Here is a 24,375-nt window from a genome sequence, read left to right on the forward strand (position 1 = left end):
TTCTCAGAAGTCACTACGTCTGGTTTCAGATCTCATGGCTTGGCTGTTCAAATTACAATGTCTCAATGCAGTTTAAGCCTACAAAGCCTTTGCTATGTATTTTGAAATCTTTTCAGCAGCTGCTTCAATATTTGATTGGACTGCCTCTTTCAGCCCCATCACATAGGTAGAGAACGTAGGATGTTAGAATGCTATATTACATTCCACAGACATCCCATAACTACTAAAATTGCTTTTCTTGTCTTCTGTAGCACAAGCATTCCTTACATTTTTAATCTAGAAGGGTCCTTTGTGCATATTTCTATTTTCTATTTATTTATCCTTTTTCTTGCCTTTTAACAGAGCGGGTGCTTGATAAAAGAAGGATCTTCCTTCTACCAGAATAGAAAATCATTTCCATATAAAAATGAAGAAATTATTCAAGACTCTTTTCTTTCCAGACTTTCTTCCATTTTCATTTACCTTGGAAGATATTTGTGCTTCTTGTACACTTTCAGGTACAAGTTAACTAGTAACTACTTTCAACAAAAGAAACTGATGTGAAGTTGTGAGAGTATGTCACAGCATTCTAGAGTCTAGAAAGTTTTACACAATCCAGATTCTGTAAAAATAATTATACCTAATTATTCTAAATAATATTTCATTGTCAGATCTAAGATAGCTGTAGATAAAAATGCTAATGCTTAGGATTTCCTTATGTCACGCACTTCAAAAGACCTGTCAGATCTGCAGACACAGATGTTTTATTTCAGAATTGCTGTAACTTTAAACACATAGTGTGCTTCCCCAATAAGGCACTAGCTTTCTTCTTTACTTTTTATTCTTTTTTACATCAAGCTTTCATTACATTGTAAATTCTTGTTTTTCAATTATATTAAGATATAATCTGGACTAAAATATCCCCTGTTGATTTTCTCCTCACAAAAGCCAGATACGTTTGGATCTCAACGCCCCTGATTCAAATGACACATAGGAAAAATCATATTGAAAAATGTTACTTAGGTTGTAGATTCAAAGATTAGAAAATTAAGACAAGGCAAGAGCAAATAAAGTGTTAATACTGTTTATTGTATGGCTGCCTGGTTGGAACACCATCTGGACCAGAAAACATCATAGTGGTTCCTTAGGTAAGAATGCAGAGGAAAAGACTTAGAAGGTATAGAGAAATCTATGGAGGAAGCAAGGAGAGGATTGTAGTGAGGGTTAGTGTATTAGCTGTTACCTAACTAGCATGGATGCTATTAGTGTAGAAGACAAGGAGAAATGGATGTCATGTAGACTGCAACAGTCTGTACTGACCCGAACTGAACTCTCTACTGTCATATCATCCCCTGTATGATTGTGCAAGCTAGTCAGATGAAAACTAGCATGGTTTTTGTTGCAATTCTGCAATTACCCTTTGTCATGGTTTAGCCCCAGCCAGCAACTAAGCACCACGCAGCAGCTCGCTCACTCCCACTACCCCGATGGGATGGGGGAGAGAATCGGAGGAGTAAGAGTGAGAAACACTCCTGGGTTGAGATAAGAACAGTTTAATAATTGAAATAAAGTCAAATAGTAATGCTAATAGTAACAGTATAATAATGATAATAATAATAATGATATACAAAGCAAGTGATGCACAATGCAATTGCTCACCACCCGCCGACCGATACCCAGACAGTTCCCGAGCAGTGATCGCTGCTCCCCAGCCAAACGACCCCCCTACCCCCACCCCCCCCACCCCAGTTTATATACTGAGCATGACATCATATGGTATGGAATAGCCCTTTGGTCAGTTTGGATCAACTATTCTGGCTGTCCCCCCTCCCAGTTTCTTGTGCACCTGGCAGAGCATGAGAAGCTGAAAAGTCCTTGACTGGCATAAGCAGTACTTAGCAACAACTAAAAACATCAGCGTGTTATCAACATTCTTCTCCTACTAAATCCAAAACACAGCACTATGCCTGCTACTAGGAAGAAAATTAACTCTATCCCAGCCGAAACCAGGACACCCTTTCATTTGTAATTAGACCTACTAAAGGAAATAGTTCTGTGCTGAGGTATCTGCCCGTGTTTTACCAAGTTGGGAGGCTGCATTTGAACAGGTAGAAGCTGCTGAAAATTGTCTCGATTGCTGGAGTGGGGAAGACAGAAGGACAGGGGAAGGTATCAACTGTCAGGGACCACCTATTGCATTACTCAGCTTTGAGACACAGAGAGGACTCTTACAGAGGAGTCCAGAAGTAAACAGCCCCACTCTGCAGATCACTGGTGGTTAAACAGGCAGTAAGAAAATATGTGTAGCATATTTCAATGCTTTTATAAAAAATATAGTCCTCTTGATATCGTGCTGTTGCAAATAAATAATACTTTCTTTTACAGGCATTTTAAGGTATTGATTACCCTTGTCATTGCCCTTCAGGATATTCTGTTTGCAGGACTCTTAATATACTCACTGTTAGGATTGAGAAATTGCTGTGTAAATATAGTACTGAAAGACTTTATCCTGAGTTTCTCTGATGGTAAGACCTGAGCAGGTAAGAACATCAGGGCAGAGGTAAGATTAATTTACCAACTGTGATAGGAGTTAGGTAATTAGGTTATGCCACGCTGCATACATGCAGACACAAAATTTTCCTAGCAACCTTATAACTGACGTTCTTCAAGGTTATGTTTTGTGGGCTTTTTTTTTTTTTTTTTTTTTTTTTGCATATAGTGATAATAAAGATTTCATTTTAATGTAATATGTATTGCTATATGGAGGAGGGTACTTATTTCTTAAAAAAGACAGGAATGTATCACCTGTAGTAGCTCAAACCCTTTCTGTCGTGATTTGGACTCCGAACACATTAAAACTGCAAAGCAGGTTTCTAACACTTTAGCTGACAGCATAAAAAAAAAGTCATTACCATTAATTTTATTGCAACAGCACCTGGGATCCTAGTCATGAGCCAAGACCCTCTTGTCTCCATTGCTGAATTAACACAGGATAAAAAGGCTGCTCTTGCCCAAAAGGGTATTATACTCTAAATATAAGGTAAGAAAAGCCCTAACAGATGGGTACAGACTGATGGAGCACAGGGAAGCAAAGAGGGCATAGATAGATGTGCTCTCTGCCCTAAATGGACTAGAAGCACTAACATTTCTAATTCCAAGCTTAGCTGCAAGGCATTTGATAACCTGGAAAAGGACAGTAGCAACCAGTTTGCTTAGGGAACAGTAACGTTAAATGCTGAGACTCTTTGTGAAGTGACAGTGTGACCATCTCCTTAAAGGAGATGATTTGCAAATGATTTATGCACTTCTAATGATATGCTTGCAATCTCATTTCTTAGAATACAAGTCTATATGTTTAGACTTGTGTGTTTTAACTGTAATCTAAAAATTAAATGAACTTTATAAGATATTACAAAAAAAACCCAGTAAATTTACTTATGTTACTAATTTATTTTAGCTTAAGAACCCTAAAAAAAGTCTTGGGGGGGACAAACCAGGATAATTAAAAAATAAAATTAGAAGGCATTTATCTTCACTACAAGTATGTTAATGCTATTGGAGCTGTTTATAAACTATTCCTAGTAAAAAGAAAAAGTTTGATTAAAATCATTAGCTATATGTAGTGGTTTGTATGTATTGACACATGGAAAGTTGATATTGAAAATATCCTCATCTCATCCTTTCAATGAAGTGGGGAAGAGAAAAAAAGCCTGCTGACTTGCAAAAGCAAGAAGGATTTAAATCTCCCACATATCCAAATATAGCCATCTGACAAATTACTGTTGAGAAGAGCTGTACATGCTTACCACAGAGAAGAAGAGTTTCCAGTACATTTCTTTCCTAAATTTACCTACTCCTTGATAAATGAGGCTGAAGGATTTTATGACCTAGTTCTGCAGGAATGCAGGTGCACTTACCATGTACACTGGAGCTTCTATGCAACAGTAAGTATAAATGTTTAGAGAATTGTCATAAAATATCAAAAGGAATATGTTCCTTGCAAATCTGCTGAGTTAGCTCTTAAGACTCTTATACATAGCTCTTATATGTAATATAGTCAGGTCTCTACCTTGGAATAAACATATCTCTACTGTAAGGGAAATCTTTATTGTGTTATACTGTCAGACTGTTGCAAATGTGTATTGGAGGCTTCCTCATCAATATAAACAAAAGAGCTGTGCAGCTGTCTGATTTGTTTAGACATGTATAAAATACCTGTTGCGTGTCCCAGAGATGCAATATGCAGCCTTATGAGGCACCAAGGTAGTAACGCAGTGTAGAGCTGAGAGGGACAAACCACCCAAAGCCTGCCCAGTCAGCCTGCATGGCTGGCCCACCAAACAGGACAAGTTCAACCATCCAGTTCCCATTCCACATGGCAAATGGTCTTGGAGGAAAAGTCCTCCAGTAATAACCTCTATGGTCATGCAGAACAACAGAAGACTGTCTTGGAGCTCCACTCCATGTCCAGGGGGGAACATGTCTTCCCCCATACCACTCCCTTCTTTCCCCTCTCACAGGAATATACTGTAGTTGTGGACATGAAATAACTTCTGTGGAAAAAGAGTCTTCTGCCACATGGTGAAAGAGAAATGTAAGTAGCTAATTCACATGAACTATCTACCATCTTAAGAAATACTTCGGGCCCTGGCTGTGGAACTGTGTCTGGGCTGGTCCTCAGGGATTTGTCTAGTCCAGTAGAAGAAAAAGTAAAAGAGCAAAATCTTACCTTGCAGACAAAAGAAGATAGAACTTCATCTAGAAATGTTGAGGTTTAATGCATGAACATAGTTAGGTTCTGGCTACAGCCTGGGGCTTGATATCTGTGCAGCTGTTGGTAATTCATGTACACTGTGTTTTGTAGAGTGATAATGTTGCATTCTGCATTAGGTGGAAGAGCTGCAGAACTCCACCCTGTTTCTACTTGTGACTAACTAAATATTTTTTAAGAGATAGCTTTGCAACATTGTTTTCTAATAAAATGCTAGCATTACAAGTATTTCATATCAGGCCTATTGCTCTACCACTTACGAGCCACAAATGTGCCAAGGAGTGATCAACCAGAGGGACTTTGGAAATTGCATTATAACCCATGCACCCTTCACTGGGGTGGATTACAAGCTTCCTGTAGGATAAAAAGTATCTCTCCTTGCACTTACGGCCTTCCAAAATGAAAATATAAATTATTTAACAGACCACATCTTGCTGATGACAACAAATTAAACACTACCCACAAAGGCTTTTTGTCAGTATCTCCAAGGGGACAGCAATTTTACCATGAGAATATAGAAATTTTACTTTCTTATTCTAAGCAGTGATACTTGCAATTCAGAGTTGAGTTTTGTCAGATAATTAAAGCTTAATTGTTAGGTTTTCAGCACTTCTGTGGGCTCAGCTGTGGTTTTGTTGTTATCAGCAACATTACAATTAGATCTTAGATTTTTTTCTTTTTTTAATCCCTTTATTGAGCACCTCTTCCTCCTGCTACTAAGTTCATTGAATATTTATTGCACCATGAAAACTTCATTTTCATTGAGCACAATGGGTCAATGTCATGTTATGACTTTGTTGAGTTACATGAGTTAAAGGTCTACAAAATGTAATAATTTTTATGATAGCTTCTAAGTATATATTCAATTAGAAATACAACAGCCAATTTATTTACAAAGGGTAGTCAGCCTTACAAAAGAATAAGATGTCACTTTTCAAATTAACTTAATTTTTGGTAGACCTGACAAAGGTTAATCTTGTATCTAAAAATGCTCCAACTAAAGGGAGTATTCATTTCGTTTGGAAAACTCCATGGGTTTTAAAAGTAATTAAAACATCTGTCTCACTGTATCTCTCTAGATAGTTAAAAACTTTCCCAAAGGATCTAGGGAAAGATATAGTTTCCTCTAGACCAGTGTCCAAGAAGAACAGTCAATATGTCTGCAAAAGGTATTCCATCATTTAAGGCAAGCATTAAAAAGGAACCAGATATAAAGGTAACCATTTCACTTACATGCCTTTAACTACAGAAGTTGGTGTATCTTGAGTGTGCAAGCTTCATGGAGCAGTGGGGCATACATGGACCTTCAATATTTATCTCTGGGGTTTTTATCTGACTGCTCTATGTCCAAGTTCAAACTTTCTCTGGGTGATGTTACAGATGCTTGAAAATCAGTGGTAGAATTCCCAAAGTCATAGAACCATAAAATCATAGAATCATAGAATTGTTTAGGTTGGAAAAAGACCTTTAAGATCATCCAGTCCAACAATTAACCTAACACTACCAAGTCCACCACTAAACCAGTTAAGGGTAGAGTAATAATTAATTTCATGTTTCCTGGCTTGGTGGCTGGATTATTTTTTAATGAAAGTAAAATTAGGAATCATTAAGGTTGGAAAGGACCTCTAAGATCATCAGTCCAACCATCAACCCAACACCCCCATGCCTACTAAACCATGTCCCAAAGTGCCACATCTACATGTTTTTTGAACACCTCCAGGGATGGTGACTCCACCACCTCTCTGGGCAGCCTGTTCCAGTGCTTGACTACCCTTTCCGTGAAGAAATTTTTCCTAATATCCAATCTAAACTTCCCCTGATACAACTTGAGGCCATTTCCTCTCGTCCTGTCGTTAACTGCATGGGAGAAGAGACCAACCCCCACCTCACTACAACCTCCTTTCAGGTAGTTGTAGAGAGCAATAAGGTCTCCCCTCAGCCTCCTCTTCTCCACACTAAACAACCCCAGTTCCCTCAGCCACTCCTCATAAGACATGTTCTCCAGACTCTTCACCAGCTTCATTGCCCTTCCCTGGACACACTCCAGCACCTCAATGTCTTTCTTGTACTGAGCGGCCCAAAACTGGACACAGTATTCCAGGTGCAGCCTCACCAGCGCCGAGTACAGGGGGACAATCACTTCCCTTGTCCTGCTGGCCACACTATTCCTGGTACAAGCCAGGATGCTGTTGGCCTTCTTGGCCACCTGGGCACACTGCTGGCTCATGTTCAGCCGGCTGTCAACCAGCACCCCCAGCTCCTTTTCAGCCAGGCAGCTTTCCAGCCACTCTTCCCCAAGCCTGTAGCACTGCATGGGGTTGTTGTGACCGAAGTGCAGGACCCAGCACTTGGCCTTGTTAAACCTCATACAGTTGGCCTCAGCCCATCAATCCAGCCTGTCCAGGTCCCTCTGCAGGGCCATCCTACCCTCCAGCAGATCGACACTCCCACCCAGTTTGGTGTCATCTGCAAACTTACTGAGGGCACACTAAATCCCCTCATCCAGATCATTGATAAAGATATTGAACAAGGCTGGCCCCAAAACTGAGCCCTGGGGAACACCGCTTGTGACGGGTCACCAACTGGATTTAACTCCATTCACCACAACTCTCTGGGCTTGGCCAGCCAGCCAGTATTTTACCCAGGGAAGAGTACACGTGCCTAGGCCATGTGCTGCCAGCTTCCTTAGGAGAATACTGTGGGAGACTCTGTCAAAGGTTTTACTAAAGTCCAGGTAGATGACATCCACAGCCTTTCTCTCATCCACTAAAGTCTGGCAGAGGATTACAGTTTCATCTGACATATGTTCAAATCCTGATTTTTTTTATTTGATCCATAATAAAAATATTAACCAGATGCAAAGACATGGTCCAGATCTCAGCATGTTTGTACTTTGGATTTTAGCTCATGCTGATTTCTTACTTCACTTGTTAATTTGGGAAGATCCTAAAATTTTCTGCTCATGAATCCTCATGTATAATTTTGGAGAGAATATGCTGTCTCATCAAGCTTTATTTCTGAGAAAGGCATGGTTTTGAAACTCTCAACTATTTTTCTTTTCATTTTAAAATATTACATTTCTTGTCATTGTCATTGTTTTTGAGCTCCCCAAAATATAATGTTAATGATTTCACATGGAGGTGTAATGATATATACAGCACTTCCATGAATGAAGGCTTTATTTTGGTTTATGCTTTAGGCTTTAAAAAGATGAACATCTCAGATCTGAAGTATGAAATCTTCTTATAAAATTTGTTCTTTCCCTTGTAAAGATTTTATCTACTTAATAGAAAGAGGCATAGTGTACTTCATAGAAAAGGGATCATTTTTTTTCCTCTTTGATTACATATTAAAGGGATACTTTTGTGGGTTTTATTGTCTATAATGTGGGTGTTCAACAAGCAAAAGTGTATAAACTTATATCTCTCTCTCTGTAGAAAATGTTCTGTAGTTTCCATCATGCTAATATCCATGTGCCTCACTTCTGTTGGCACTTAGAAGTCCACTGAGCCTGGAGGTTAAGTATAATCTGCTTGTACAAGATTAACATTGTTAACTCTTCATTATCTGGATAAACTGGTGCAATGAATGCACAAAATCGCACCAAGGATTATGGCCCAGACAAAAAAAAATGGGGGAAAATATTAAAATAGGCATAAATTAGATTTAAAAATATATAGTTAGTGTGGTATGAAGGAAAGAGGAAGGTAATGTTATGAACAGTGGAGGGTAGATACTTCTGTCGTGCATGTATCTGAAGCACTAAAACCCATACTTGCTGCATGCATAGCAGTTCCCAGGCACCATGGCTCATGCTGGACTCTGGTCCCAGGGTCACAGAGGGCAGACTTGAGTGGCATTGTGTGCCCCTACCACAAGGACTGCAGCCACACATTGTTGAGAGAAAACTATTTTTCATATAGTGCAAGTTAAATCTATTTCTTTGCTATGTCATGTCAAGAATTTCCCTCCACAAAATTTGACTATGTGGATTTGACTGCAGTAGATGTTCCTCTAGTTCTGTCACACTATCAGTCTCATTCATAGCCATGTTATGTGTCTTTCTATTTGAAAAAAAATATATATTAAATCCATCATAATAAAGAATATACTCCATTAAGGACAATATTTTACAATGCAAAAATAAGAAAACACATTTTTAGAATAAATTATTTTTGGGAATGACTTTAATATTTTTAAGTAGAATTTCAGTGCTTGAGAAAAATGTTAATGTCTTTCCTTTATCATATTTGTTTTCTTTCTCATTTTAGGTGTCTACTGTTTGCAGGAAAGTGTGCTAGCAAAATAAAGACCAAGAGGAGTAGATTAACGCTAACTGTTCCTTACTGTCATGCAGCCATTATGCTTGTGTCTGTTGTTCTAACATTGAAATCTTTCTAGTCTAAATTTCATGCACCAACACTTAACTTTTACTTATTTTGAATGGCAGCTAATTCTCTACTTCAAATATAGCCTCTAGGCCAGAGATGTTCCTCTGTAGACTGTACTTATTGACAGGCCATATAGATGCACCTCAGGTTTCCTCTTACATATATAACATTTATTTATTATCTTAATTTTGAAAAGCGCATAAACTCATGCCTTGTATTTTATTACTGTGCAATTATACCATCTGGGCACACATGGTGGAGCTGTATTTTCAGAGTCCTAGAACCTGGAGATGTATGACACCTTCAGCATTGTAGGTTTTTCTATTTTTTAGTACATATTTTTTCTAATCTGTGTGAAAGAAAAGCCTCATTCATGTTTTCCTTGTGACCTGGTGCAATAAGGCCTGCCATATTTAGCATTCTCCAGAAGCTGTGGTTGAAAGTATAATTGCTCCTGTCATGTCTAGGGGTCTTTAATCCTTAAACCATCTGCTCTGCTACCTGGAAGCCTCTCCTAACATGACAGGCAAAATTGACCACAGATCAAAACTGATGATCAGGTTTTGTGACAATGAAAGGGTAACAGTGATGTTCCACAAGATTAAGTAGTAGGAATGGTGCTGTTTAGTGTATTAATAGTCTGGGAAAAAAATGCAAATGTTTTAGCAGGAAAAAAAATGCAGATGTCAAAAACATTTTGGCTAGACAGGGATTAAAAGGCTTTGAGGATCTTGAGAAGAACTTGAACACCTTAAATGAGTAAGCACCATTAGAATAGGAACAATGATTGCTTAATAATGCAGTCATGCACACTAGAAGAAGTAAAACGATTTGGTCTTCTTATATACCTCTACATTTTACATTGTATCAGCCAGAAACAACTAGAGAGTAACTGTGCAAAATTCTTTAGAAGCAATCTTAAAAGCAAAGCTATCTTTTTAATGTCTAATGAATGATGATTAGGGTTTGATAAGGTAGAATATATTCATTATACTGTTATACAAAATTATGGCAACATCTTATCTCAACTACAATATTAGCTCTGGTCTCCCCTCCTCAAATGCTCTTTAACTATGACATTCTGAAGAAGTAGCATGGACAGTTGATGGAAGTGATTTGGACATGTAAAATTTATCTCACAGATACCATAATCATAAGTGCTTTTACCTAAAAAGAAGGGAATTCACTTACTTGTTCTATCTTAGCAACTCTTTTGCCCGAAGGTTTGATTTTTGCAGGTTAAGAATTCAAGGAAACAGAGTAGAGGGAGATACAAGCTAAAATCCTGGCTTCATTGAGATCAGTGGGATCTTTGCAACAGATTTCCTGAATTTAAAATTGAAATACGAGATAATCATTGGAGTGTACAGCTATGTAACGAAGGGGTGGTCTGATTTCCCGTGCAAACCTGCAGCTTCTGCCTGACTTTAGATCTGAAATGAAGAGCTATCAGCAGTGTCCAGGGACGGCTGCAGTGGGAGCTAACATCGCTCTTAAGGCACATGATGATTTTCATTTAAAAATACATTCTAGTGATGAAGGATCTAATTTCTTTTGTATAGCTTTTATCTTTTCCTTAATGACCCTAAACTGTTCACTGCAACACACATTAGTAGGCATAAAACACACAGACTTCTGTGTTAAATGTTACAATCCATTTATATCAGAAGGCTGTATGTGCTCCAATTCAGGAAATTTTTTTAATTATTATTTTAAAATGTTTGGTGACTTATTGATACTTTTTGTCTTTTGCTCTCCAGTATTTCTAAGTTTTGTTTGGTTTTGGATGGTTTTGTATTACCTGCTATTTCATAAGGTAGAGTTCTAGGTTTTGGAGAAGTATAAAGAAGACATGACATCTAATAAAATCATTGCCATCTTTTGTGTTTTCATTTAGAGCCCCAGAGTTTTTCAGCTGAGCCAGAAAAACATAACTCAGAAACATAGCCTTTAAAGATAACCCACACTTGACAGTGTCCTTTAATTTACCCCAGCATTACTCATTACATATTCTCTTTCCCTACTATCAGCATAACATTGATTACTCTCCTCACCAGCGTGAAAGAGCCAAGTATGATGAAAGAGACCTAAATGAGGTTCAAATACTGTTTAAACACAAAAAGGTGATGATGTGGGAACAGATAGACTTTTCTACCTTAGCATTTCTCCTAGGAATACTTAAAGTCCCCGAATTTGATATGGAACCACAACTGAGAGAGGGTGGGCCTTTGTCCCACCCTTTCTCTTCTAGTATCATCACCACTGGTCTATTGAAGAACCATTCCTGCTTTCAGGCATTCAGGGATGCTCTAAGAGATACTCCTCATCCATTCCTCTCTGCACTTCCTGACACAGCAGTCCCGAACAAACCAGAGAGTTTTGGTCTACTTTTTAACTGGAAAAAATATATGTCTGTTTTATAGAATAAATGCTGTAGGTAGATAATTCATTAGAAAATGCAACTATTCTCTAAGTTGTTGAAATTAAGTACCAGGCGGGATTTTGTTACGTTAAGTGTCTGGCATATAAGGAAAATCTAAGTAGTATTGAATGAAACTGCAAATTATAGGCAGTGATGTACCTGCTCAATGCAGTGCAAGCACCAAACTGAGGGAAGACTGAGTTTCTGGATGTCCAGTAAATGAGGTAATGTATTTTACATCCAGTTATAGAGTATGTCATCTATGGATGCTTAAATGCTTGTTTATGTTTCTGCTGGTACTTGAGCACTTCTCAAATACAGGTAAACGAAACTCAATACGGATTCTTCCAGCAATTTTCAAAGTAGCCTAATGGAGCTAGATATCCAATTCCTACTGACTTTTCCAATGGGACTTGATTACTTAAGAGTTCTTTTTCCCTTTGAAAAATCTTCCTCTTAATTATGCTAATCAGTGCTTAAAAATGTTTTCAAAGTCACAGAGCTATATCTAATGCTAATTCAGAACCAGACAAGATTTATAATGCTAAATTCTAGGAAGCTCCCTCTGACTACAAGGTATATTTATTTTTCTCTTCTTCCCTGAGGGCAGAAATTAATTACTCGTTTGCGAGAGAATCTGCTGAGAGCTGTTACCTACAAGAACCAAAAGGCATCAGTCAGTCATGCTATCTTATGACTATTTCCATTGACTAATGAAAGTATTTACAGCCAACAGTATCTTGTCTCTACCCCCAAATGGAAAAAAATGTAGTGCTATCAACAAAAATCTGAGAAGTATAGTTGATCTGGAATATCTTGCAGCTTTTTATACACTTTGGATAGAACCTCATCCTATGTAATTTCTTCAAAAGGTCCTGATCAGGATCATCTCTAACAGCCAAAATAGAAATGAGAAGCTGTAAACATGTCCTTATCTACAAATCAGAGGAATATATTTATTGGGTTTTCACTTTCAGATATACATCTCTTCCAAATCTCATGGTCCATCTCTAAAGGAAGTTACCTAATAGCTTTTCTTTATATAGTGGGCACTTTTTTAGCAATTGTTAACAGTGGCCAATAATTGCTAACAGCTACTGTTGTAGCTCAGTGATAAGCCATTCATCTTACTGATTAAGATAATTTGTCTGACCCTCAGTTTTGCCACAGAATCAGGCACAGTGTGCTGAACTCATCTCAGATACTGGTGTCCTGGCCAGAAGTGCTTGTTAGCAACAGTTAAAATGCTAATATTGTATTTGGTACTTTGGTAGTAGAATTATATTAGAAATATTATAGGGACTTCTACTGTTTGATACAATGTAGGCATTTATTTTTGTACCTTACCTTTACTAGCAGTAATTAATCCTTTAGGGATAATGATGTTTTAGTAAGGTTGAGTGTTTTGCTTGATAACCGTGAACATAAAGTGCGCTGTAAAGGAGAAACCAGTTTACGTATATCTATCAATTAAAGAATCGAGTCTTCCACCTTTTCTGGATAGCATTGAAAATGTATCAGTCTGAAAGTGAGGCCCGTAATGTTTCATATAAAGTTACAAAAGGTAAACTCAATATTTTTTTTTGTTTGATAGCTGAAACTGTGGAGAAACTTGCAATCAGATGCAATATGACCACCAGGAATAATGAATGTGAAATTCATTCAGACAACAAAAGAAAGAAAAATGGGAACACAGAGGCCAAGAATCAATGGCTTTTGGAACACTCCCAAGAAAGAGATTTTCTCCTAAGAGGCATTATTTCAGTGTTCACACATCAGTTACAGTTATTTAAAATAACTTACTTAATTTGTTTCCGTTTTGCAGTTCTTCATACAACCAGAATACTTTCAAAACCTGATGCTGTACTTTATGATTGTAATTCTTTTCATTAGGTTTAGATAGACGTTTTTAACTCTACCTACTCTCTGCCAGGGATTTTCTTAGGTTCTTATTCTTTATTCTTTAATATGTGGGATTACATTCCCTAACATGAGCACAGGAATGAAATCTGCTGTACAAAGGGCCATATTATTGTTGGGGAATCGTAATGTAATCTCAGGAAAACACTACTGCACAGAAAGAGGACTGGTATCAGTTCAGTTAGCCTTTTTTTTTTTTTTTTTTTCCAGTTTTGCTTTTCTTTCATTTTAAATAATTGGGAGCCACAAATACAAAATAGCCTCATGTGATTATTACTTTCTATCAAGGCAAAAATCAACGAGATTTTCATATGCTTTCCTGTCTGTTGGCAAGGTAATACAACCCACTCAGTACTGCCATCTTATGACAATGCAGAGCGCTTTCATTTATGTTTTTGATTAAATTCAGCAGCCTGCACGGAGTGGGTTCGGCAGGGTCATGACTAGACTTTACGCTGTCATTACCCAGCTCTTCTGGCCTAGCTTTCTCTGTAGGAGAGCGTGCAAGAGAGTATGGAGCTGAGGGTGGCAGCAGCCATGGCTCAACAAGTCTGTTGTAGGTGGTAAATTCTTACAGACTTTTTCCCCAACTTAATTGGAAGTGCTGGAACAGATACTTTAAATCTGCCCCCTACTTTTGCAGATATTCTGTACAAGGGGGTTTCCCCTAGTTCATACTTAGATTCATCCAAAATGAAGAAATAAATGCTGACTGAAGTGGAGAGAGAATAAGCTTCAGGAGGTGATTCAGTCTATCAGGTCTCAGCTTACAACAAGCAGACCCCCAACCAGTTTTTCTAAAATAAAACTCTGCCTGCCAGGAATATTGTTTTTTTGGCGGTTCTCCCTGAATATCCAGGCAAGATTCCCACTCTCCCAAGCAAACTGCTTAACAGGCAAAACTGGACACACAAATTGATTCTTATCTTTTTTTTTTTTCCCCCCCCTCTTATTTTTTTGTGAAGCATTGTGTTTATGCAATTAATTCAGGTTGCTTATTTTCCTTTTCCAAAAGAGGAACTGCATACTTTTTCCTTGGTTTGTTGCTTTGGGTTTTTCTTTTGTTGGTTTGTTACAGTTTTTTAAATATCAGTAGCTAATTCTACTTTCTCTAGCACACATAAACTTATTTAACAAAATGAAAGGAAAGATTAAATGGACAATTTAGAGAATACTTACTGAAGCATCTTCTGAAAATTAATTCTGGTTTGTAAGTTATGTTTAGCTGTTTGAGTCCTTTCTGCTGTAAAAAGAAACATGTAAAAAGCTCTAAATATGTAATTATTATTATAACAATTTAGCCCTAGAATCTCAAAAATCTTTCCAAGCATTAATTAATGGAAAGAATCAAATCAATGTTGCATTCTCGCTGCAGTGTTATTAGGTAATGATTTTTTTCTTTTCAGTGTCTTAATGGATTTTGTGAATTATCTAATTAGACCTGTAATATGCAATTCAAAAACACTTGATTTCCATACAGAAATACAGTTCTTATCATAAATAATCATGCATAAAACCAAATACTCCAGAGACACAGTCCCTTACATGCTGTATAAATCCCTACAGTTTAATGTTCTTTTTATTCTTGGAATTGTGTGAAGAATGCAGTGTCTTCTAAATAATTTTTTTTAGAATTATTTTTTTTTACAGAATGCGTATTTTTCATGGTGTCAGTATTCCTTAATAGTTCTTTTTATGCTTTGTTTTTCAGGTTGGCTTCATGAGCTAGGAAAACGTATTGAGTCTCCTTACTATGAGAACAATACACTAGGAGGCCCATCAATCAGAAGTGCCTATATAGCTGCCCTATATTTCACCCTCAGCAGCCTCACCAGTGTTGGGTTTGGAAATGTTTCAGCCAATACTGATGCTGAAAAGATCTTCTCCATTTGCACAATGCTGATCGGGGGTAGGTACAAATGCCACGTAAAACATTTTGGGTGGGTAGGGAGAAGTAAAATAAGAGCTGAAATTTTGCTAAGTTTCTTTAAAAAAAAAAAAACCACAACAGAAAGTTTAATTTAAAATGGCAAAAGAAGGAAATAACTTTGTTGGTTTTACATTAGGTAAATTCTCTTAAGCAGACTTATTTCTAACCTTTTCATCACTTATGGCAACAAAAGACAGTCATCACTGAGTAAAATGCAAACTCACATTATTGTCAGTGAGTGTGGCCCAGCCATTATGCCAGGGGAGCGTTTTGGTTATGTGCCAGGCACTTTCCCATTCAGCTAATCAATAGGTGCACGTTCAGCTCCAGTTCAGTCCCCACACCATCCCTGGGGATGATGGAGAGGAGAGGCGGGCAGCCCACCGGTGTATCTGGCTGTGAGCTGGTGTGTATGTGCATCTGAAGGACCAGCCCAGAGAGAAGGCAACGGAGACAGGACAGTGCCAGGAGGACTGTTTGGTGAGACGTAGGTGACTCTATCATAAACAAAAAGCAGTTTAATTACCACTAAGTAAATTTTACCACATCAGTGCTTCAGATCAGAATCAAAATACCATGTTTTTGTCATATTTGGAGCTCTTAGTACTATTTTTATTTATGTTAATTACCTAGTCATACTGTTGGGGAAAGCTATGCGCTCATTTATGGTCACCTTCTTCCTGCTGAGGCACCTGGGCACAACCAGTGAGCTGGTGACACCTGCACAGCTTGATAAGCCAAGGCCACTGGAGAATGTACCTGCAGCTCTCTCTTTACCTTCATCTTCCTTCCCCCCAAAATTAGCTGTGTTATTTCATAGTGTGTACATCATACAGCTCAAAGATGTCACAGTGGGTGTGAAGGGTAAAAGCAAGTCACCTCTAGACTACTGCCCCCCTCATTTTTTTGTTCTGTTTGCCTGATTGTTCTGGAAATACTAGTAGGTATTGCTCCAGGGCTAGTCAGTAAGGCATTGGTTGTCATCTTTGCAGCATAAATTTTCCTGGGCAAAACTAAATCGACAGCTTGACACTTGAAAGCCAGGGAACAGGATGAATGACCCATAAACTATATATTTGCGGTATCAAGTGGTATAAAAAGTGCTCAGTGAATTATTGTAATGTTTCCCAGTCCTGAAAATGAATGGCAATAATATAATGAATTATCCAAGAATGGTGTCATTTCGATTTTGACAATGTCACAGAAACACAAGCAGCTCATTAATTGCTTTTGCTGGTAGCATAAAATTATAGTTTTAAAATACAGTGTGGTCTCTCTTATTTGGGGCTTTCACTACATAAAATCAGTTGGAAAGAAGGAAGGAGTTTTCATTTCGATCAAGAAATCAAGAGGTATCCTGTGTAAGGCAATGATGAATATTTAATTCACTTTGATATGGCAGAGCTTTCACAAAATTAATAGAGTAGAATATAAAAGTATCCTATACTTTTATTGAGTCCGGTTATAGTGATTTCTTTTTAATTTCTTATATTATTGAGTGGTAGAACTAACATGCTTGTGCACTGAATAAATTGTGAAGAACTAGTCAACTGAATGTAGTAAGAGGGAACTGAAAACTGAAAGGCAAAGTTCCTCATAGGCAAGCAGGTAGAAGAATTACTTTACATCTGGGAGGCGCCAGTGAACAAGATATATCCAGGTAAGAAAGCGGAGAAGGCTGGCTTGCAGGTATTTTCTTGAGGAATTGTATTTTATACACTATTTAAGAAAATCAGCTGAGCAAGGAAACTTGAAGGAGTGAGCATCATACAATGCAGACTGCTGAGCAAGCCTCAGAAAACTGTATTAGCAATAAAGTACTAGTCTGTATACTTAGGGCATAATATGTTTTCATTTCTTAAAACATGTTTTGATGTATAGTGTTGGCTGATATTTAATTTTAAAATTCCCTAGTGGAAAGTGATGTCTTGAGAAAAATTGATGTAAGTTTTTTACAGTTGTTAGACTAAGCCATTAGTTTATCAAATTTCAGGTGTAATGGATAGCATGATTTAGTTTATCAGTAGTTCGTCTGTACCTCTTTAATGTGCATCACTGCAAATTGAAAGAATGAAGTGAATTTATTGCAACCTTAAAGAAAGTCAAAGCCAGGAAAAAAAAAAATCAAGTCTTAATTTAACAGATAAATATTCTTGTTTGATTTTTACCTGCCTTCTGGTATTAATTTTTGTTTTGCACAAATTTGAAATTACAATTTAAGACAAGTAATATTGTGAAGATAAAACATCTTATTCTATACAGTTACTTCTTAAAGTTACTTATTAAAATTTAACCAGAATTCCTAGGATACCCTGCATCTGTAAAATATTAATCAGATCTGTCCTCCTGCAGATGACTGTACCAGGTGCTGTCTTGTATTCTCTGTGTTCTTTAAGTAAAGAATGCTCAGTTTTGTATTCATGAGACTGGAGGCTCATTCTAGTAGCTTCAGTCCTTTCTGGGATCAGAGGTGTTCCTCTGTTCCCTAAGCAACAAAAATGTAATTTAGAATATCCATTAAAATCAAGGCCACTTTATGAACTACAGTTCCTAGAAGTTTTTAACTTGTCCTACTTAGTTTTAGAGAACTGATTAATAGATTTCTTACGGAAAGTAGGGTGGGTCTGTGATTATTTGATAAAGAAATCTAATGCGTATCACAGCCAGGAATAGCTTGTCATCATCAGTAGCAGCTGTCTTGCAATGTACATATGCAAAGAGAGATTCTCTCATAATAATAAAATTCTTGATGATATTTGTGCCTATAATAACATCACGGGGATCTCTACACTGTCTGGCTCCTAACCTTGGAGCCTGTTGGGAGACATATTACATGTGATTTTTACATATGCATCCATACACCACCTAATGCTTTACCCTTCTTCTCCCCCTGACCCCCCCTTTTTAAACTGATTATCACATCCTTGAAGAGGCTACACGATCTCTTTAGCCTATTTAGCTATGTCTGGCTAAATTGTTTCAGCCCTAGCTGCCATATTTCTATTATAATATCCTATACTTAACATTATACCAGTCCCTCATATTTTGTTGCCCAAGCTTCTGACATGAGTGACTTAGCAATTCACTGCACCATCAGGAACAACACTTGCTTGGTCCAGCTGATCATTCTTAGAAATAAATTTCCAATTATGCTTGCTTTTCTTTCTAATACTGATATCTGATCCTTTTCTTTCTGCCCTGTTTTTCATTTATCTTCTTTTACTAATGGACTTGTATTGACTTAATCATATCATTGGACCACCTCTACAAGAATGCATAGTGTATTGTGAAACTACACAGCACTGCAGTGCTTCATCTGTTTTTCTGCACTCCCTTCACAACAGAGACATAGAGATTGCTACTAGCTCCTTTGTGTTTTACTCAACCTGTAAAAGTTTTCTACACTCCAAACTAAAGAATTTTCTGCCTGTTTCTACTACATAAAAGCGTTATTAACCACCAAAATCATCCTTTACTCCTCCTGTTCCCCCTTGCCTCTCCTCACTCACACCGGACTTCTGTAAATTGCCATGCAAGGTCAACATCTTGTTTGTCCTGTTTATAAACCAATTCCTTTGCCACTCTGAGGAGTCTGTCTGCTTTCTTTCAAGCACTATAAAGATAGATGTCCCTTAAGAGTAATAATCAAGCTCTTTAATAGTTTTTTCAATAAACAATTTGTAAATGTGTATATTGTATACCTCAGATCAATACCACATGACAGACAATCTAGCAGTGATTTTTCCCACTGATAATCAACAAGCACATTTCTGCACAGACAAACTCAGACAACCTGCATCAGTAAGCATTTCTTCAATTTTGCTTCTGGTCTTTTTATTCCCAAGCCAGTCTCTAATTGCAGACAAAACCCAGGATGTCAGAACTTTCTGATAAACAATTTCACACCATATTTGACCTTCTCAAGCAACATAAGAAATCAAATTGTCAGTTTGAATGTAATTTTTTTTAACCTGAATTTCTGCTTCACAATACATTTTTTTCTGTCTTTTTTTTTAAACATCTTATTCCCAGAATATGATACATCTGTAAATGTTGTTTGCAATCTCATTCTGCTACACATGGTCACCATTTAAAAATAAATTGTTTTTATTTATAAGGTCTCTGAAATCTATTACATTCTATGTAGTTGCTGACTGATCATTTGAGTCTAGTTTTCATACTGATTATTTCCTGATCATGCCTGCCTATGTGTGTTCATCTGTTTCCTTTTTTCTTAAACTATAAACTTAATTTGTCTTGGGCATTCTTTTCTTGGTACCCTGACTAGATAGCATCAGATGTGTTTCTACCCTGTCCCATGACTGTGACTGCTAGTGACACAGAAAATGGAAATGAGTAATCATATGAATACTACTGTATATCACTCATGGAGTCTTGTATTCGAAAGCTTTACTGTATCTATCAAGCAGGAAACTGGTTGTCTGTGAAGACCTTCTTTATTTCTCTGTTACATTTTAATGATCACAACAAGTCACTCCACATTGCTCATAATTTCTGTCCTTCCTAGCTCTGATGCATGCCTTGGTGTTTGGCAATGTGACTGCCATAATTCAAAGGATGTACTCCAGATGGTCTCTTTATCACACAAGAACCAAGGATCTGAAGGACTTCATACGGGTCCATCACCTGCCACAGCAGCTAAAGCAAAGGATGCTTGAATATTTCCAAACCACATGGTCTGTCAATAATGGAATTGATTCCAATGAGGTAACCAAACAAGGGAGGTTCTGTGTTTGATGGTTTTGACTATGGACACGTTGGGGGAGGGAGGGGAGGGGAGGCGGGGGGGGGGGGGGGTTGGTGATGTAATTTTCCATTTGTGATGCTGTGTTGATGTTTTCACATGAGAGTGAAATCAAAAGACAGATTTCTGGTCATGTTTTTTTCTTACTTGTTCTAAATGTCTTATCTAGATGATGTATTACCATACTCCAGGAGGAATTATGGCTTCTCTCTGGTGGAGTGTTATTTGAATGAACACTTCCCTTCAGAGTTCTTGTTATATACATCATTATAAACCTCAGTAGCCTCTAAAGATAATGTGGAAATAAGCAGAAAGATTTGGGTTTGAGAATATTCTTTTCCTGATAAATTCTTTTTGTGGTGTGCACAGCACACCTAGCAATAGAAGCAGCCTAGTAAGATTTACAAAGGTACAAAAAACACTTAGATGTCAAAGATTTCCTAGATTTGGTTAACCTTAACCTTAATCTTCAATCACACAGAAATTGGGTGATGGCTGTATTACAACAGCAGCCTCTGGAGAGACCATCAATATTTCATGATTTGCCTCCCATTCACAAACTGCCTTGTCTAAGCCCACTTGGTCAAGAGTTGGCTGATTGCATCGCTCAGATGCCAGATCCCCTCAAACTACAGAGAAACCTATGCATGTGGGCTTTCAGCTTGCATGGTCCAGAGCTCTGCCTGTAGGCAGGCAGTATACTTTGCATCAATGGGGCAGACACTTGAAACCACTTAAACATTTTTTTTTAAAAGCTCCACCTGAAATTTTTGATGATTTGAGAAGTTATATGTCATTCTCAGAAGATTGTCTCTGAGCAGAAAGATGCTGCTCTCAATTTTGCCATCCTGCCACAGATCTTCTGTAAAATATACATAGAGATCATTAAGTGTTGGCCAGACTACACTGGGAATTTGCCTGAAAATTAAGACCAAGGAAAAATAGGAAGACCTCATGGTCTTTTAGTTTCCATAGGTTCTTCCACTGAACATCCACCTTGTCTCCACACCTCTGCCAATTCTCCTTCAGTGTCCAACTGCATCATTAAAAAAATAAAAGGGGGGGGTGGGGGGGGCGGACGGACACCTACAAGAAAAAAAACAAAAAACACCTTAAAAGTTTACTACATAGAGGGGTTTTCTGAGTTATTCCTCTCCCAGTGGTTTAAACACAGAAGAAACAATATAGCCTTTTGATGAATTTTATACAAGCATTTTAAAGAAAATCTAAACTAAGTTCATTTTTGCTTTGTTTTCAGTGTATATGTCACTGTATATAGTGGTATAAACCTGAACTGCTTACTGCATTCTCACAGCTGAGAAGAACTTGGACAAGATTAAATTGTGTATTGGGGGAATTCCTACACACAGCATTGTTGACTTTTTTTCTTGGTTTTGTATAAAGGCATATTTTTATTCATGTTTTTCCTGGAATTTATCAGTGTTTACTAGCAGAAAGCTTTATTAAGACAAAGCACACATGTCTTACCAAGGGGATAAGAAATATCAAAGGGAAATCTTTGCATCAGTACAACATGTGTAGCACTACTAAATCAAATCACTTTTACAAAAGAGGAAACATTATTTTATACTTTTTTCTCTTTTTCACCCTTTTTTCTCTTTTTTTGGACAGCTTTTAAAAGACTTCCCAGATGAGCTGCGTTCAGACATCACCATGCACTTGAACAAGGAGATTTTGCAGCTCTCCCTTTTTGAGTGTGCCAGTCGCGGCTGCCTCAGGTCTCTGTCTCTGCATATCAAAACCTCCTTCTGTGCTCCTGGGGAATACCTCCTCCGTCAGGGAGATGCCCTGCAAGCGATCTACTTTGTGTGCTCAGGTTCCATGGAAGTCCTGAAGGACAGCACGGTGCTGGCAATTCTCGGTATGCTCACAATTACTGCTTCAAAGAGAAAGAATGGTCCTCCAATGTAGGGGGACCGACACTGCTAACTGATGGCTTAGCATGTCCTAGTAGTCTGATGAGAAAAAAAATTTGTTAGATTTTAGTCTGCTGTTCATATCTATGGACATCCCTAATTCTTTTAGTTTAAACCTACTTATTTTTTGCCCTAAGGAGCTTTCAACTGCTAGAGCGTTAGCTGTGCAATATTTCACTTGTATCTTGATTTTCTTATACTTATTCTCTCTCCTTTGCATGTAAGGACGTACTTGCTATCTTTTGATACAATTTGCTGCTTTCAGCTAAATTTGATTATAGTATTGACACCTCAAAGGACATTGGTTATCAGTTCCTAAATCTTTCATGAAAATTAGTGGCCAGGCAGTGCTCCTACTAATGCTCCCAAATGAAAGAAAACAATGTGAGCCTACTCTCATTCTTTGATGAATGCCTATGAACACCTCTTGCAGGACAGCTATGTGATGAAAAACAAGCATTGTTGGCTCTGCTCCCTAAAGAGTTACTTCAAGCTAATTGATGCTGCCAGTAGTCATCTGAGTATATTAGAACAGAGAAAGGCCAGAGGTTCTGTTCTAATATTTTCTTTTTTTTTTTTTTACTTGTTGTTTGCTAGATGACTGCTTTGATTTATCTAGGGTTAAGCATCTCTATCTGTACATGTCAGTGACTGGCCTCAATCTAATGCCTACTAAAAAGATTCCCTTTATCTTCAGCTAAAGGGTGATTAGACTTCTCTGAGTTAATGTTTATAAAGTGTTTTGATAAAGTAAAATACATAATTTTACTCTAAATGTAAATAATTATTTTATTATGATTTTAATACCTCTTAAGATTTAAAGGTATTCTTCTTTCTAATAACTTTTAATATTCTTATAAAGCAGGGTTAAAAAGAACATTTCCTTTTTTGCTTTCCTTCCTGTTTTGTGGGATTGCACTAGACTGTTGAAAATGCAAGCTTCTGGTCTTCTGTAATTGAATTTCCTTTATTTTACTATCATGCATTTGATTGGTCTTTTTTCAGAATAGAAATGAGATACATGTCTTATTTGTTTCATAACTCTTTAATTCCATTAGATTGACAGTCCACATCACTCCATCAATCATTTGTAATTAGGACACTTTAGAATGCCTTGATTTTATTGGATCACATTGATCAAAGCTATAAGATATGGCTTAGAAAAAACATAAGCTTAAATACAGCAAAATGTCAAGAGCTGCCCCCATTGGAACTATGATTACATTAATGATTCCATTTTCAGGCACTTCTGAAAATGTTAATGAAAACATCATTGTGTAATGGTGGCAATGAAAACAGTAAGAAAGAGATTAGTGGATTTCTGAGAGAAGTTAATGAAATTGTAATGGAAAAACATAAACATAATACAATGAAATAATGTTTCGTTACAGTGAATGGGAGCTTCATCATTTAAACCTAATTAACATGAGCAGAAGGTGAATGCATCAAACCTGTAGGTCCCCACAAGAAACTGTGTTACTGATGTGATGTAAATCCAAGGGAGAAGTTTTTTCCCCTGACAAGGCTGGGTTACTTACAGTTCCCAGACCACTATTTTATAATTCTGTCATGATTCTAATTCTAGTGGATTAGTTTTTGTTTACTGATGCATTCTCTCTAACAAGCAATACAGCAACAATACCATGAAATGCTCTGATTAAATACAGCTGTTTGGTTCCTCTTGCGACTATTACTTGATGATGGTTAGGATATTTTTTATAGGAAAATATTTTTTAATATAACAGTTATGTACTGTTTCGGCATACATCTTAGATTTGTTAAAAAATATTAGCCATGAGTGATTTAAAAGATATTCATAAAGAGAAGAAATTTATAGATTTGACTGCATGTCCCAGATATATTAACAAACAGGTGTGTCTGCATAAACATTTATAAATAAGTTTGTTTTCCAATGAGAAAGAAAGAAAGAAAGAGCTACTAAGAATAACTTACATGATTCTCTTTACATAACAAATGTTGATATTCAAGGTACAATCATTTCGCTGCTGCAGTAATTCTACCTGAAACTTCAGCTTATTAGCTACAGCCTTTGCTACGTGATTTTCATTCAAAAAGAAACATACATTTGCACTACCTGATCAATTATAACATCTTTCAGGCTGACATTATTTCATCAAGCACTGTAACTACAATCAAATACAACTCTAACATTTTTTCCAACTTATACATTATGGATACTAATACTGTTTGTATGCCTAAAAAGTTCTAATTAAGATGTTTAAAGATCAGTTTTGCTATA

At 37.2% G+C, this 24,375-nt stretch overlaps 1 protein-coding gene across 1 annotated transcript in view; it reads left to right on the forward strand.

Moving 5' to 3' along the window:
• The window catches only part of KCNH8 (potassium voltage-gated channel subfamily H member 8), a 205,490-nt gene that overhangs the window by 145,301 nt on the left and 35,814 nt on the right, over window positions 1-24,375 (forward strand). The window contains exons 8-10 of the mRNA XM_075704873.1: window positions 15,195-15,392; window positions 19,942-20,141; window positions 21,811-22,060. Coding sequence (XP_075560988.1) covers window positions 15,195-15,392; window positions 19,942-20,141; window positions 21,811-22,060 — 648 coding nt within the window. The remainder of the gene's footprint in view (window positions 1-15,194; window positions 15,393-19,941; window positions 20,142-21,810; window positions 22,061-24,375) is intronic.

The sequence above is a fragment of the Pelecanus crispus genome, chromosome 2 (assembly GCF_030463565.1).
Source record: "Pelecanus crispus isolate bPelCri1 chromosome 2, bPelCri1.pri, whole genome shotgun sequence".
In the NCBI taxonomy this organism is placed as follows: Eukaryota; Metazoa; Chordata; class Aves; order Pelecaniformes; family Pelecanidae; genus Pelecanus; species Pelecanus crispus.